Raw genomic sequence first — 14,251 nt, forward strand, 5'->3', positions numbered from 1 at the left:
TTGCAGGGTATACCATAAATGTCTTCTAAATAAAATGGCTTGTTATGCCATAATTACCTTTTTCTGCATATACAAAATTTTCACATGATCCGAGACATTTATCTGGGTTTCGGTTAAGTGATTTGATGATAGAATACGATCTTGGACAAATAGCGTGTAAGCCCAAAAAAATGTCTTATGTTTTTCTCTTTTAGCAGAGTGGAGTCCACGTTAAAGAGAAGTACAAATTAAAAGTTTATACTTCTCATCTTTTTGTAATGTCGTTGTAATTTTTAGTAAAAAAAACAAAAAACACAAAAAAACCTGCATGCAAAGTGTGAATAGGGCCTTGTGTGTGTGTGTGTGTGTGTGTGTGTGTGTGTGTATATATATATATATATATATATATATATATATATATATATATATATATTAGATTATATTCATCTATACATCAAATTGATCCGGACGGTTCTGAATAAGCCCTGTAAATAATAGGTTAGGAATATATTCGCCATCTGAACCCCTTCTGTTGCGTCTATACTGTTGTAATGGCACGAGACTTTGTCTTCCAATTTATGTATGCCACAGTGCCATTGGACAAGGCAGTCAGGTGACATGACATCACTGTGGACGCTGCATCTCACCAGCCTAGGCCCACTGATGGGAGGAAGACCGGCGCCGGAACAGAATAATTTTGATTTCGAAGGGGTATTCACTGCAGTATGTGAGTACACTCGCTAATATACATTCTGGTCCCCCCCGTCGCGCTGATTCTGAGATTTTCATAGATTTTTATAGCGCTGCCGAGGAACTGGAAGTCTAGTTGCACAGTCTTCTTTGATGATGATTTGACTCTTCGTCACATGACTGTCCCCGCTTTACTCTATGTACAAGCAGGAGCAGTAGTACAGCGAGTACACGGAGTACAGCGGGTCGGTCGCATGACGAAGAGTCATATGGTCATCAAAGAAGACTGCAACTAGACATCCGGTCCCCCGGCAGTACTATGGAAATCTCAGAATCAGAGTGACCGGAATGTATATTAGCGCGTGTACTCTAATACTGCAGTGACTGCACTGCTAATAGTTTTTGGTCCATACGTAACCCCTTTAAGGCTAGGGCTACATGGCGACTATGGTTGGGACACCGCTCGCACGAGCAAGGATGAATGTGCTGTCCTACAACTAGATTACAGGTCTTACAAGGTGCACATCAAGGAGTCAAAATATTTTGCAGTATTATCCAGAGGAGGAGGAGGGGGAAGTGGAAGGAAAGGAGGGGAACAAACATGAACAAGTTAGCCTGTCTTCAGAACGATATCGCCCGCCTCTTCAACAATATGAAGAGTAGAGAGCATGTTTCCCCATCTCTGACAAAGCCTTACGCAACCATGGACAAAAAGATGGGATGGGAACCAGCCAACCACCCATCTCCGCCCATGCTGCTGTAAAAGCTGGAAAGGCTTCAGAGAGGAGAAATTGGAGTCCATTTAAATAATGCTTCTGTGTCTAGATATATCCATACATACTGGCTATTGCGCCCCCTGGTGTTCTTTTGATTCCCTCTTGGAAGATAAACCTGAAGTGTCCTGTGTTATGTTTTGAATGATCGGTCAGAGAAATGTAATAATTACTGATGGGACAACCCATTTAAGTAGATTACTAAGCTTGTCATTTTCCTGTTTGAGGAGTTGTTGGAAAATGTCCGGATCCAGGACAACTCCTTTAACCCTTTTACCGCAAATTGCTATTGACTACAGTTTCTTCTCTTTATGAAAACTTTTATATTTTTACTGTTCTAATTATGTCCGGTACTGTAGCTGGCTTAACGAAATATATTCTACATTAATTAATTTTTATTTTTTTTCTCTACAGACACAAACTTTGTATTAGCCAGCTATAAAACAGAGCAATGTACTAAACCACCCAGACTCTGTCGCCAAGGATATGCCTGCCCTCACTACCACAACAGCAGAGACCGGAGACGCAATCCAAGGAAATTCAAATACAGGTGCCTACATTCATTATTTGTGTGCACGTTGTTGATTGTGTATGAGATCTGTGGGTATATTTGATCTTGTGAGTCCTCTGTTCAGTGCTATTTCACACCATAAGGCTAAGGCTCCATGGTAAAACACCGTTTCCAACGAAATGCATTAAACGTGCAGCATTTCCGCAAATTACGGGCAACTTCAATGTTTCCCTGTGGAAATTGTTACTTGTTTGCAAGGTATCTTGCAATGTTCTTTCCTGTAGGGTGCACGCAAGTCGTGGTAATGGCACAAATTTAGTGTCACGTCAACCCTGACCTTAAGGCAACTTTCAGATGGGCATATTGGTGAGGTTTTTTTGGGGGGCCAGACGCAACACCCCAACCTCCCGCTGCTCATTAGAACTGGTTAGAGTACCATAGTCTTCTAAATTATGCCCATCTGCAATCGGCCTAAGGTTCTGTTCACATCACGTTTTACATTTTGAGTATCCTTATGGCCTCCGTCTGGCTGGTATATCTTCCCATACTGCCATCAAAAAAGTAAGGAATAGTATAGTGGACTATGCTATTCAGTCTTGCAGAGTCCAGTAAAAATGTTATTATATATATATATATATATATATATATATATATATATATAATATTTATTTCTTTTTTTCTTACACGGTATCCTATGAGCTTTTTGATAGCTTTTCAAGACGGATGCCATTATAGTCTGACCATTACAGGATCCGTCAAACGTAGGCAAAAATTTTGAACGGACAGAATTTACCCGTTTTATTTTATCCTAAAACTCTGTTTCTTTTACTCAATAATGTTGTTCTGGAAACAGAAAGTGGAGAAACTCTTTGATTCTAGGCAGGTGTAAACTGGTTTGTCTGTTTCAGATCCACACCATGCCCAAGCGTGAAACATGGGGATGAGTGGGGAGAGCCATCGAAGTGTGAAAATGGGGACAGTTGTCAGTACTGCCATTCCCGCACTGAACAGCAGTTCCATCCAGAGGTGAGCTCTTCTCCCGGCAGCCTCTGCCTTCACTGAATTACTATTGTGAAACGAAGTATTCGCAAGAAATAAGATACTTGATCCAGTTTTTCTAATTTTATTTATGACCCAAACCTAAAGGGGCATTCCAATTTTAGCAAATAAATGTTATTCTTTTGTAGAATAAAAAGTTATATGAAAGTCCAGTATACTTTCTGTATAAATCCTGGATGGTTTCTAAGATCTCTGCTTGCTGCCATTCAATACGAACCTTCATTGTTTACTTCCATTGGATGAAAATCTGTCCATGGTCATTTGATGGACACGCAGGTTCACGGCTTTTTACCGTACGGTTATCAGAGCTGTGTTTTGTAAGATGCCGAGTACCTGAGGAATTAATATAGAAAGTATAATGGAAAATTGTATAACTTTTCTGTATACTTTTACGTTCCACTATGTATAATTAAAACCGCTATTGTTGAAAGATAATTGACCTAATGTTGTCTTCTCCTTAGATATACAAATCTACAAAATGCAATGATGTGAGGCAAACTGGGTATTGCCCAAGAGGACCCTTTTGTGCATTCGCACATGTGGAACGTAAGTAACGGCTACAAATGACATGTGATGCCGCTGTATTATGTTTTTATTTCTTCTATCACAAGAGGTTGTAATTCTGCCCGATGACTTGTACTTGTAGGAATGCCCTCTGCTGAAGAGACTATGAATGTGATGATGCAGTCAAGCTGTCATATAAAACAAGCACCGTCTCTCTATTCTTCAGACAGTATGGGCTTCTCCGGTGACTGGAACACTAATATGAGCTGTAGTAATAGCCTCCTGAACCACAGCGAACAAACCACAAATGTAAGTGTGAATGCCATCCGTTATTTATCTTTTGATTTAATTTTTCAATGGTTTTATATGCGGACATTGCGGATCTCCACAGCACGCCATTACATACATCTTAAGTTAATAGGTGTTTGTAGCAGGAAATTATTTTCTTGAGTAACACAGACTTCTAAAAATAGCCATAAAACGATGATTATATTTTTTTATTCCTGCAATATTCTCTCCCCTCTAAATTGTTTTTTCATTTTATTTGTTTTCGCTCTAAACCAAGATCTAGACATAATAATTTAATGAAATCATGAAAGCGGTTTTCCTTGACTTTAAATTGGTGATCCCTCCTTAGTACATGATCTATCCTTAAGGCCTTTTTACACGGGCCAATTATCTGACAAACCAGCCTTCATATGAGCGCTCGTTACTGATCATTGCCTTTGTAAACAACACAACGATCAGCTTGCAGAATGCGCAAACGTTCGTTCATTGGCGTATCATTTATGCAGCATTAAATATTATTGTTGTCTGCAGCATATCCCCCTGTGTAAACGGAGACATGCTGCCGACATAATGGAAATGTATGGGGACAAACCATCGTAGTAACTATTGCTCATCCCCCTGCATTGCTCCTTGTGAAAGGAGCACACGAGCGAGGATCGACAAGCTGTCTCGTTGATCGGCGCTCGTTTACATGGCCCATGTCGGGCCGTGTAACAGGACCCTTAGTACTGCATCTAAGTCACTAAGTTCTACTGGTCATTGTCTGTCTGACTCCCATACATAGACCAATTGAAAGTTCTGGACAACAACGTCAGTGGTTGTCCAGTTTGGGGGCTGTTTTTGATACTGATCAACTATCCACAGGATAGGTCATCAGGATATGATTTGTGAGGGTCAGGCACCCGGATCCTGCACTACCAGCTGTTTTGGCGGTCTCTGAGTGCCGGAAGCTACGCGGTGGTCGTTGCTGGAAGCAGATGGTTGCGGTCACAATATAGCGGCTGTTCTGCAGCTCTGATTCTATTCAAGTGAATAGAAGCAGAGCTGCAGTAACCTAGCACGGCCGCTATGCAGTGGTTGGAGCCTTCTGCTTCCGGCACCGACCCTTGCATAGCTTACGGGGCCTGAGGCAGTCTGTACAATTGATTGGTGTGGGGTCCGGGTGTCTTAGCCCTTTCCTTTTGGATATGTCATCAGTATAAAAAAACACCCCCAAGCTGGACAACCCCTTTAAGCCATTAACCTCACACCAGCCTTGGGCAAATCCAGGATTTCTAAAGAAGAATTGTAAAATATTAGTGCCCATGGCAGAGGCAGCAAGATACCCCCCTATTTTTATACTCCGTTTGTCAACTTTCTAAATGCAGTTAATCATGTGTATTTTCTTAGAGCGGTTTAGAGGTTCGTGGTTAGTATTCCTTGTAATTTCCAAGGTGGTCTAAAATGGTTTAGGGGATAAAAACCTCATATTCCTGGTTGTCTGGGATCGTGAAGGTGTTAATGGTATTGTTTTTAGTTGTCAACGGCAATGAAGAGAGTAAAGTGCACCTCGCTCAGCTGATCAACTTTATCAACGATATTTACTAGGGTTTAATTTCTGTTTTTCAGATACGGAGCTCCAAATCCCCTGCTTCGCTCACACGACCATTTGGTCAACTAGAAATTGTCTGCCTGCAGCTGCCACTAGAGGGTGCTCACTGCATACAGATTTATACAGCTTGAACTCAGTGCGAGATGTATATATCTATATGCAGTGCGCTCTCCCTAGTGGCCACTGCTGATTTAAAGGCGACGTCATTTAGTGGGGCAGGTTTTCTACGACTAGCGTTTTATACGCCAATCTAAGTATGAAGTCTGCATGATTAAGATGCGACTAATCTATTAGGAGACGCGCGCTTCTTAATAAATTTGTCACCTCTTCTGCTGTCCGTGCACAGGAGATGGAAATATACACCAGCTTCGAGTTGGCATTATTTCCCCAATAATTTACGACAGTTTATGGCGTAAATTATAGTAAATGTGTTGTGCTGCGGTGGTCACGGCCCTTCCACAAAGCTCTGCCTTCATTTTTATTTTTTTTTCTTCTAATTGTGTCTTTTGAAGCATTCACATTCTACGCCAGAAAACTGTCATAGAAGAGGTGACAAATTCCCTCCAGCGGGTGCATTGATGACAGCAGTCTTATATTACCTTAGTCTTGTCATCAGTCCTTCTGTATCACTTCAGCCCCTGTACCTGCTTGTGGCTTTTCTATTAAAGGGAACCTGTCATGCTGAAAACGCTATCCAATCTAAAGGCCGCATGTTATAGAGCAGGAAGAGCTGGGAAGATTGATGTATAGTTTTGTAGCACTTGTGATGAAGGGAGGACACAATACAATTCAAATAGGTGCTGTGAAAAAAACTGCGGTCAAAATTGTAACAACAACCATATTTGAATTCCTTGAGGGGTGTAGTTTCCAAAATGGGGTCACTTCTGGTGGGTTTCCATTGCTTTGATACCTCTGGGGCTCTGCAAATGCGACATGGCACCCGAAAACCAATCCAGCAAAATCTGGACTCCAACAAACACACAGCGCTCCTTTCCTTCTGAGCCCTCCCATGGGCCCAAACGGCAGTTTATCACCACAAATGGGGTATTGCCGCACTAAGGACAAATTGGGCAACAAAATGGGGTATTTTGTTCCCTGTGAAAATAAGAAATTTTGATCACAAATGACATTTTATTGGAACAAAATGACTCTTTTTTTTAATTTCACAGCCCAATTCAAATAGGTGCTGTGAAAAAACTGTGCGGTCAAAATGGTAAAAACAACCATAAATGAATTCCTTGAGGGGTGTAGTTTCCAAAATGGGGTCACTATTGGGGGATTCCTACTGTTTTGGCACCTCAACACCTCTTCAAACCTGGCATGCTGCCTAAAATATATTCTAATAAAAAAGAGGCCTCAAAATGCAATAGGTCCTCCTTTGCTTCTAGGGCTTGTGTTTTATTCCACGAGCGCACTAGAGCCACATGTGGGACATTTCTAGAAACTGCAGAATCTGGACAATACATATTTAGTAGTGTTTCTCTGGTAAAACCTTCTGTGTTACAGAAAATGTTTTGAATAAAATTGAAATTCAGCAAGAAAAATGAAATTTGCACATTTCACCTCCACTTTGCATTAATTCCTGTGAAATGCCTGAAGGGTTAAAAAACTTTCTAAATGCTGTTTTGAATACTTTGAGGGGTCTAGTTTTTAAAATGGGGTGTTTTATCAGGGTTTCTAATACATAGGCCCCTCAAAGCCACTTCAGAACTGAACAGATAACTTAAAAAAAAGGCTTTTGAAATTTTCTTAAAAATATGAGAAATTGCTGTTTATGTTCTAAGTCTTGTAACGTCCAAGAAAAATAAAAGAATGTTCAAAAAACGATGCCAATCTAAAGTAGACATATGGGAAATGTGAACTAGTAACTATTTTGGGTGGTATAACCGTCTGTTTTCCAAGCAGATGCATTTAAATTCTGAAAAATGCTATTTTTTGTAAATTTTCTCTAAATTTTGCAATTTTTCACCAATAAACACTGAATATATCGACCAAATTTTACCACGAACATGAAGCCCAAAGTGTCACGAGAAAACAATCTCAGAATCGCTTGGATAGGTTTAAGCATTCCGACGGTATTACCACATAAAGTGAAATATGTAGGATTTGAAAAATGGGCTCTGAGCCTTAAGGCCCAAACTAGGCTGCGTCCTTAAGGGGTTAAGTAACTTCTGTATTATTACAGTAGATCTCGGACTAACCAAGGTTGCACAGCGCTGCTATAGTGCTAATTATTTTGTGTTTTTAAATGATTTATGTATTATACTTTACACCTGCTAAAATAGACGACGAAAGAACGTGTGGTAAGGGCAGTAAGCTGGGGTAATTAAGTTAGGTGTTTTTTTAAATCATATAAATGTACGGTGACACAAACCTCCGGCACCTCTGTTATTTGTTTTTTTGTATTCATATTCTTCTACAGATTTCATGCTGTAGTAGTCCAACACTTTCCTCCAGCTCAGGGAGCAGTAGCTCCTTCTCGCCTGTTGGATCCATAGGCAGGCCAAAATCATTAGCAAATGGTTTGTGTTGTGCATCTACCACTCCAGGTGTCTCTTCACCAGGCTCTACCTATCCAAGAGCACCAGGTTTTGAACGTGAAGATCAGGTATGTGTCAAAATTGGGATTCATTTTTTTTTTTTTTGCTCACAACTTGGAAAATACATTCTTGTAACATTTTCTTTATATGTACTTTGCAAAACTTTTTTTTTTTCTCAATTTTTGGCCTAAATAAAAATACTTTTAGTGGAATTGTAACCTGTTTTGGTTAATGTTAAAACGACAAGCTGCATAAACGAAAAGGTCTAATAACATTTGAGACCTTACATTTTTTTTAAAAATAAATTATTTACATGAACAATTTCTCAGGCAAAGATTAAAAATTTGTGACCTGTATTTCATTGTTATGGCGTTCTTTGTTTTGGTGTTTTTTAATTTTTTTTAATTAAACATTTTGCATACATTTCATACAACACCGTGGATAAAAAACAATTCCATTAATAAAATGAAAACAAAAAAAAAACAAAAACTAAGGAAGCCCTGAAACCCACCCTATCCTCCTATGCCTTAAACATAAGGGCCCACCCGAGTGTTGAGTGCTATCTCCGGCAGCCCCATAGAAAATGAATAGAGCGGTTTCAGAGCATACGCAGTACCGCTCTATTCATATGGGGCTCACATATGAATACATAAGGTAAGCCTGTTCTCTGGATCAGTGGGGGTCCTAGCCGTTGGATCCCCACCTATCAGATGGAGAGGTGATAAATATTGATTATGGAAAACCCCCTTTAACGCTACGTGTGTCCCTACCCTTAGTAGAGAGCTTGTCTTTACTCATTTGTAAATTGAATTACAATATGTTTTGTTCTAAAATAATTATGTATTTGTTCCAATAAAATAACGTTTTAGAACTAGTGTAAATTTCAATCTAGCATGATTGGGGCTTTACAGGTTATTATATATTTTATATGACTATGGGACCGACAGAGCATTAAATAAAAAGAAAAAAAAAAAGCTTTTAAGGGAATGGATCACTCTTGTCCTATAATGAAAAGAAGTGTGCTGCTGAGTACTAAAGCATTCTAGAGGATAATATCACAAGCTGATGAAAGAATTTTTATTTTTTTTACCCTTTCACATATGACTGCACCCCTGGAGGGACATCCCATTCGCTGGACAGGAAGCCTGATGATATAAAAAAAGACACACCTCTCCACACACCCAGTCAGGTCTCCTGTCTGATGGGATTGTCCTGTGGATCAAGACGCTCTCTCCAGGATTGCAGTTACTCACCTGTGTTCCTGGAGGTATTCTGAAGGTGTAAGTCTCTAAGGGAGCAACCTTAAGCCTGGGGCTAGTATCCCCCTCCTCTCCCGGTCACCGCTTCCAGCTACGGAGGTGGTAAGCTCCCGCCGCAGGTGGGGTCTCCTCTGGGGGAGAAGCGTCTCCGGTGGTCAGGCCTGGCTCCAGTTTACAGAGAGGGAGCCAGGACTTGTTGCCTAGCGTTCGGCTGCTTCCGGCTAACTGCAGTGACCACTTCCGGTTGTGGCGCACGACACTTCCAGCGGGAGTGACGCGCAGAGGTCCCAGGAAGCGGAGTTCCGGCGGCCCAGTTGGAGAGGAGGGGCTACAACGGGTCATAGCCTGGGAGCCTCCCCAGCCAATCCTAGGCCTATTTTAGGCCTGAACCAAGATGGCTCCTCCAACCAAATAACCAGTATGGAAGCAGCAGGACGTGCTGAACAACCTGAGCTATCTTACCCAGCAAGATCCCGCAGTCTGGTACTTTAAACGACATGGGATCTTCTAGGAAGCATGGTAGGACAAACCTTTTTTTCATTTATTTTGTCCTTCCTTGTATATTACATGTTTCATAGGTCAGAGGGGGTCCCAGGAAAAAGTTGGACAAGGCTCGCAACAGAGAATGTACTATGTGTTGTAAGAAGCTAGCAGCCTCTTATCTAAACATAACTGGCATAAACGTTTTTGATTAGATCCTGGCAGAGAACTCCACCAGCCTTGCCACAAGCATAAAAGATATGGTGCGAACAGAGGTTAAGATTTCCCTTAGATCCCTTAGAAAGAAACATGATCTTCTTAGCACCTCGTCTGGTAAGACAAGACAGGGCCTAGGTGTTTCTAATTCTTCTAATGAAGAGGAGATATTTGAGGAAGAGGAGTGGGAGCTATGCTCCTCTGAATATTCCTCTGACGAAGATGGAGAGGGAAAAAACCTATTTCCAGCTGAGGATGTGGATCAACTTCCTAAAGCAGTCTGGGCCACTATGAATATTGATGACCCCAAGGAACGCCGGTCCATCCAGGACAATATGTTTGAGGGCCTGGGTCCTAGGAAACAGAGGACTTTTCCTATTCACAAAAATGTGGCTAGCCTCATTAGAAGGGAATGGAAGAACCCTGACAAAATTAGGCATCTCCAAAATTTTGAAAATAAATTATCCCTTTTGAGGATGAATTAAGGAAGGACTGGGATAGTGTTCCCAGACTGGATGCCCCAGTAGCGAAGGTATCCAGGAAAAATGCCTTACCTTTTGAAGACCTGGGTTCCCTCCCCGATCTTATGGATAGGAAGGTGGACTATTACTTAAAGAGGACCTGGGAAGCCTCTGCAGGGGCCTTTTAAACCTGGTATTACGGCCACATGTCTAGCCAGGTCACTTAAAATCTGGATAGCTCAACTGGAGCTTCATCTCGTAGACAAAACTCCTAGGGGTCAGGTACTGGCTTCCCTCCCGGTTTTGTCTAAAGCCGCAGACTTTTTGGCTGATGCCTCAGTGGACTCAGTCAGTCAGCTAGATCTGCAGCCCTATCCAACTCCAGCAGAAGAGCTATATGGCTGAAGACATGGAAGGGAGATGCGGGCTCAAAAGGGAAACTTTTTGTTTGGTCCTCCACTGCATGATCTCTTGGAAAAAGCATCTGACCGGAAGAAAGGGTTTCCTACCCAGAACAAACCAGACTTCTTTCGTCCCAGGAATTTTAACAAAAAAAACAATGCCAAGAGAAAGGAATTTAGATCCTCTAAATTCCCTAAGAAGAACAGGGGCTTCTTGTTTAGGCCTCAGAATAATCCCAATAGTAAGGATCACCAACAAAGATGCCAGAAGGAGTGGGGTAGGAGGTTGCTTATACCTATTCTTCCAAGAATGGGAAAAGATCTCATCAAACCAGTGGGTTGTAGATATTATAAAGACAGGATATAAACTAGAATTCATGACCCTCCTCCAGACAGATTCCTCCCCACAAAGTGGCAGAAAGATTCAGAGAGACAGCTGGCTCTCGAGTCCGAGCTTATTTCTCTTATCAGGAAGAGAATTCTAGTACCAGTACCGAAACGAGACAAAGGGAAGGGCTAATATTCTCCCCTTTTTCTAGTAAAGAAACCGGAAGACAGATTCAGGGTTATAATAAACCTAACTAAACTCCTTCCTAGTTTACAAGAGATTTCGGATGGAGAGTATCCCCTCTACTGTAAATCTTCTCTTCAGGAATTGTATGATGTCATCAATAGATCTGAAGGATGCTTATTACCATGTCCCTGTCTGCAAATTATCTGAGGGTGGCCGTAGTTCTGAACGACTCCCTAATCCACCTCCAATACAGGGCCCTCCCGTTTGGCATCTCTCAGGCTCTGAGAGTCTTTACCAAATTTATAGTAGAAATGACCTCATATATGCGAACGAAGGACATTCTTATTCCCTACCTAGACTACTTTTTTAATAGTGGCAGACACAGCCCAGACTTTGATGCGCCATCTATAATCTACTTTAATAGATCGGGGATGGAATATAAACGTAAAAAAGTCGAATTTTAACACCATCCAACAGATGCATTTTTTTGGGAATCCTTTTAGACTCCTACAAACAGATGTCTTTCCTCCCTCAGGGAAAGATCCAACCTTTGATAGAGAGGGTCTTGGGCCCCTTTTTGGATCACTTAACTTATTTCAGAAGGGCTATGTCCGCCCTGGGTCTTCTAACCTCCTGTATCCCGGACATAATATGGGCACAGTCCAGGTCCAGATCTCTACAGAAGGACATATTGGAGAAGTGGGACAAGAGCAAATTCTCACTAGATTACTCAATACACCTTTCCACGGTAGCCAGACTCTCTCTCTCTCAGGCGGTGGATGAGGGTAGGAAATCTCAGGAAGGTTGTTTCATGGGAAATGTCTACAACCCTGAATATTACAACAGATGCCAGTCCTTTGGGGGTGGGGAGCCCATGGTGAATCCTTCTGCCTTCATAGTCAGTGGGATCTTCAAACCTCCATAAAATCTTCCAACTACAGGGAGCTGTAGGCAGTACTTCAGGCTATAAAAGGCAGCATTCCTATACTTTCAGTAAAGAGGGTATAAATTATTTCAGACAATACTACTACAGTGGCATACATAAATCATCAGGGAGGTACAAGATCAGGACTTCTGATGAATTTAGCCACAGATATTTTTTCCCTAGCTAAGCTGCATCTATTGTCCCTTTCAGCTGTCCCTCTAAGGGGAGGGACAATCAGGTAGCAGACTTTTTGAGCAGAAGACAGTTGCTATAATCAGAATGGTCCCTAAACCAGGAAGTCTTCAAGATGATTGTGGCCATGTGGGGGGAGTCCTTCCATAGATCGGTTTGCTACCAGGGAGAACAGGAAAGTGCCCAGATTCTTCTCCCTAGACCTCAGGGAATATCCGGTAGCAGTAGATGCTCTCTCCCAGTGTTAGAGCGAGGAAAAGGGTTATGCCTTTTCCCCCCACTTTGTGTACTTCCCTGATCTTTTTTAGAACTCTCGGAAGACAGGGCCTCTTAATTGCTCCATTTTGGCCAAAAAGACCATGGTTCACATGGTTGAGGAAGCTGTCGTTAGCCCAACCCTGGATTCTTCCAGACAGACCAGATCTCCTGTCCCAGGGCCCAATAGTTCACCCAGACATCACCAGGCTCCAACTTACTGCATGGAGACTTGAGAGGATGATCCTCCGAAAAAGAGGTAGCTCAGAATCTGTCATCTCTACTTTATTGGCAAGTAGGAAAACGGTTACCTCTAAAATATATTTAAGCGTCTGGAAAGCCTTTGTTACCTTTTTCAGGAATTGATTTAGATCCATTAACTGATCCAGATATACCCCTGATATTAGACTTTCTCCAAGCAGGGCTAGACAAGAACCTCAAGCCTAGTATGTTACAGGTACAGATTTCTGCCCTAAGCTCCTTCTATGATTCCAGGTTCACAGAACACCCCTGGATTAGAAGGTTCCTGATTGCAGCCTCCAGGATAATACCTCAAATAAGATCTTCAGTCCCACCCTGTGACTTAAACTTCGTCCTTACTTCCATAATGGGTTCATCCTTTAGACTCCCTGTCCATAAAATTACTCACTCTAATAATGAAATTTTTACTAGCAGTTACCACTGCCCGGAGAGTAAGTGAAATTAAAGCCCTCTCGGCCTTCCCTCCTAACACTTTGGTGTTGGAGGAGAGGGTAATTATGAAGACCTATTATGAAGACCTTACCAGGTTTCTTGCCAAAGATAATTTCCCCATTTTATCAAGACCAGGAAATTATTCTACCCTCCTTCTGTAACTCTCCAAAAAATCCAAAGGAGCAGGAATTTAATTGTTTAGACGCGAGGAGGTCACGAAGGACTGGAGGTCTTCAGAGAATCTCTTTATTCAGTTCCAGGGTCCAAATAGAGTTTCGGCAGCTAGCAGATCAACAATAGCACGGTGGATTAAACAAGCCATACACATAGCCTATGTGGGCCAGAACACTAATGCCCCAGAATTCTTTGGAGCTCATTCCACTAGAGCTGTATCTACTTCTTGGGCAGAAAGAGCCAATGCATCTCTAGACCAGATTTGCAGGACACCTTAAGCATTATAGGTTACAGTTGCATTCAGTTACTGACCTGGCTTTTGGTAGGAAAGTTCTACAAGCTGTAGCCCCACCCTAAAAACTGGGGTTCTATTTTAAATCTCCAGGGGTGCTGTCATAGGTGAAAGGGTAAAAGATTGATTACTTACCGGTAATCTGTTTTCCATGAACCTATGACAGAACCCCCTAGTTTCCTCCGCTTCAGTAAACTTCCTTAGAACCTCTTGTATATAGGACTATAAATATATATTTATGGTGTGGGGTAGCTTTTCACTAAGGTGGCGCAAAGAAAAAAAAAAAGTATATATAGATAAAAGATAACAAATTCTCATCCTGAGTTCTTTCTAAAGACTGGGTGTGTGGAGAGTTGTCCTTTTTTATATCATCAGGCTTCCTCTCCAGCGAATGGGTTGTCTCATAGGTTCATGAAAAACCGATTATCGTTAAGTAATCAATCTTTTTATTTTT

General features: G+C 41.6%; 1 protein-coding gene across 4 annotated transcripts in view; it reads left to right on the top strand.

Moving 5' to 3' along the window:
• UNKL (unk like zinc finger) overlaps nucleotides 1-14,251 on the top strand; it is a 71,193-nt gene that overhangs the window by 25,913 nt on the left and 31,029 nt on the right. The window contains exons 5-9 of one of the 4 annotated variants that reach the window (XM_075830311.1): nucleotides 1,857-1,992; nucleotides 2,862-2,979; nucleotides 3,474-3,558; nucleotides 3,659-3,825; nucleotides 7,818-8,003. In XM_075830311.1, coding sequence (XP_075686426.1) covers nucleotides 1,857-1,992; nucleotides 2,862-2,979; nucleotides 3,474-3,558; nucleotides 3,659-3,825; nucleotides 7,818-8,003 — 692 coding nt within the window. The remainder of the gene's footprint in view (nucleotides 1-1,856; nucleotides 1,993-2,861; nucleotides 2,980-3,473; nucleotides 3,559-3,658; nucleotides 3,826-7,817; nucleotides 8,004-14,251) is intronic. The other 3 variants (XM_075830313.1, XM_075830314.1, XM_075830315.1) reach the window with 3 other exon arrangements.

This window comes from Rhinoderma darwinii, chromosome 6 (assembly GCF_050947455.1).
Source record: "Rhinoderma darwinii isolate aRhiDar2 chromosome 6, aRhiDar2.hap1, whole genome shotgun sequence".
Lineage (NCBI taxonomy): Eukaryota > Metazoa > Chordata > Amphibia > Anura > Rhinodermatidae > Rhinoderma > Rhinoderma darwinii.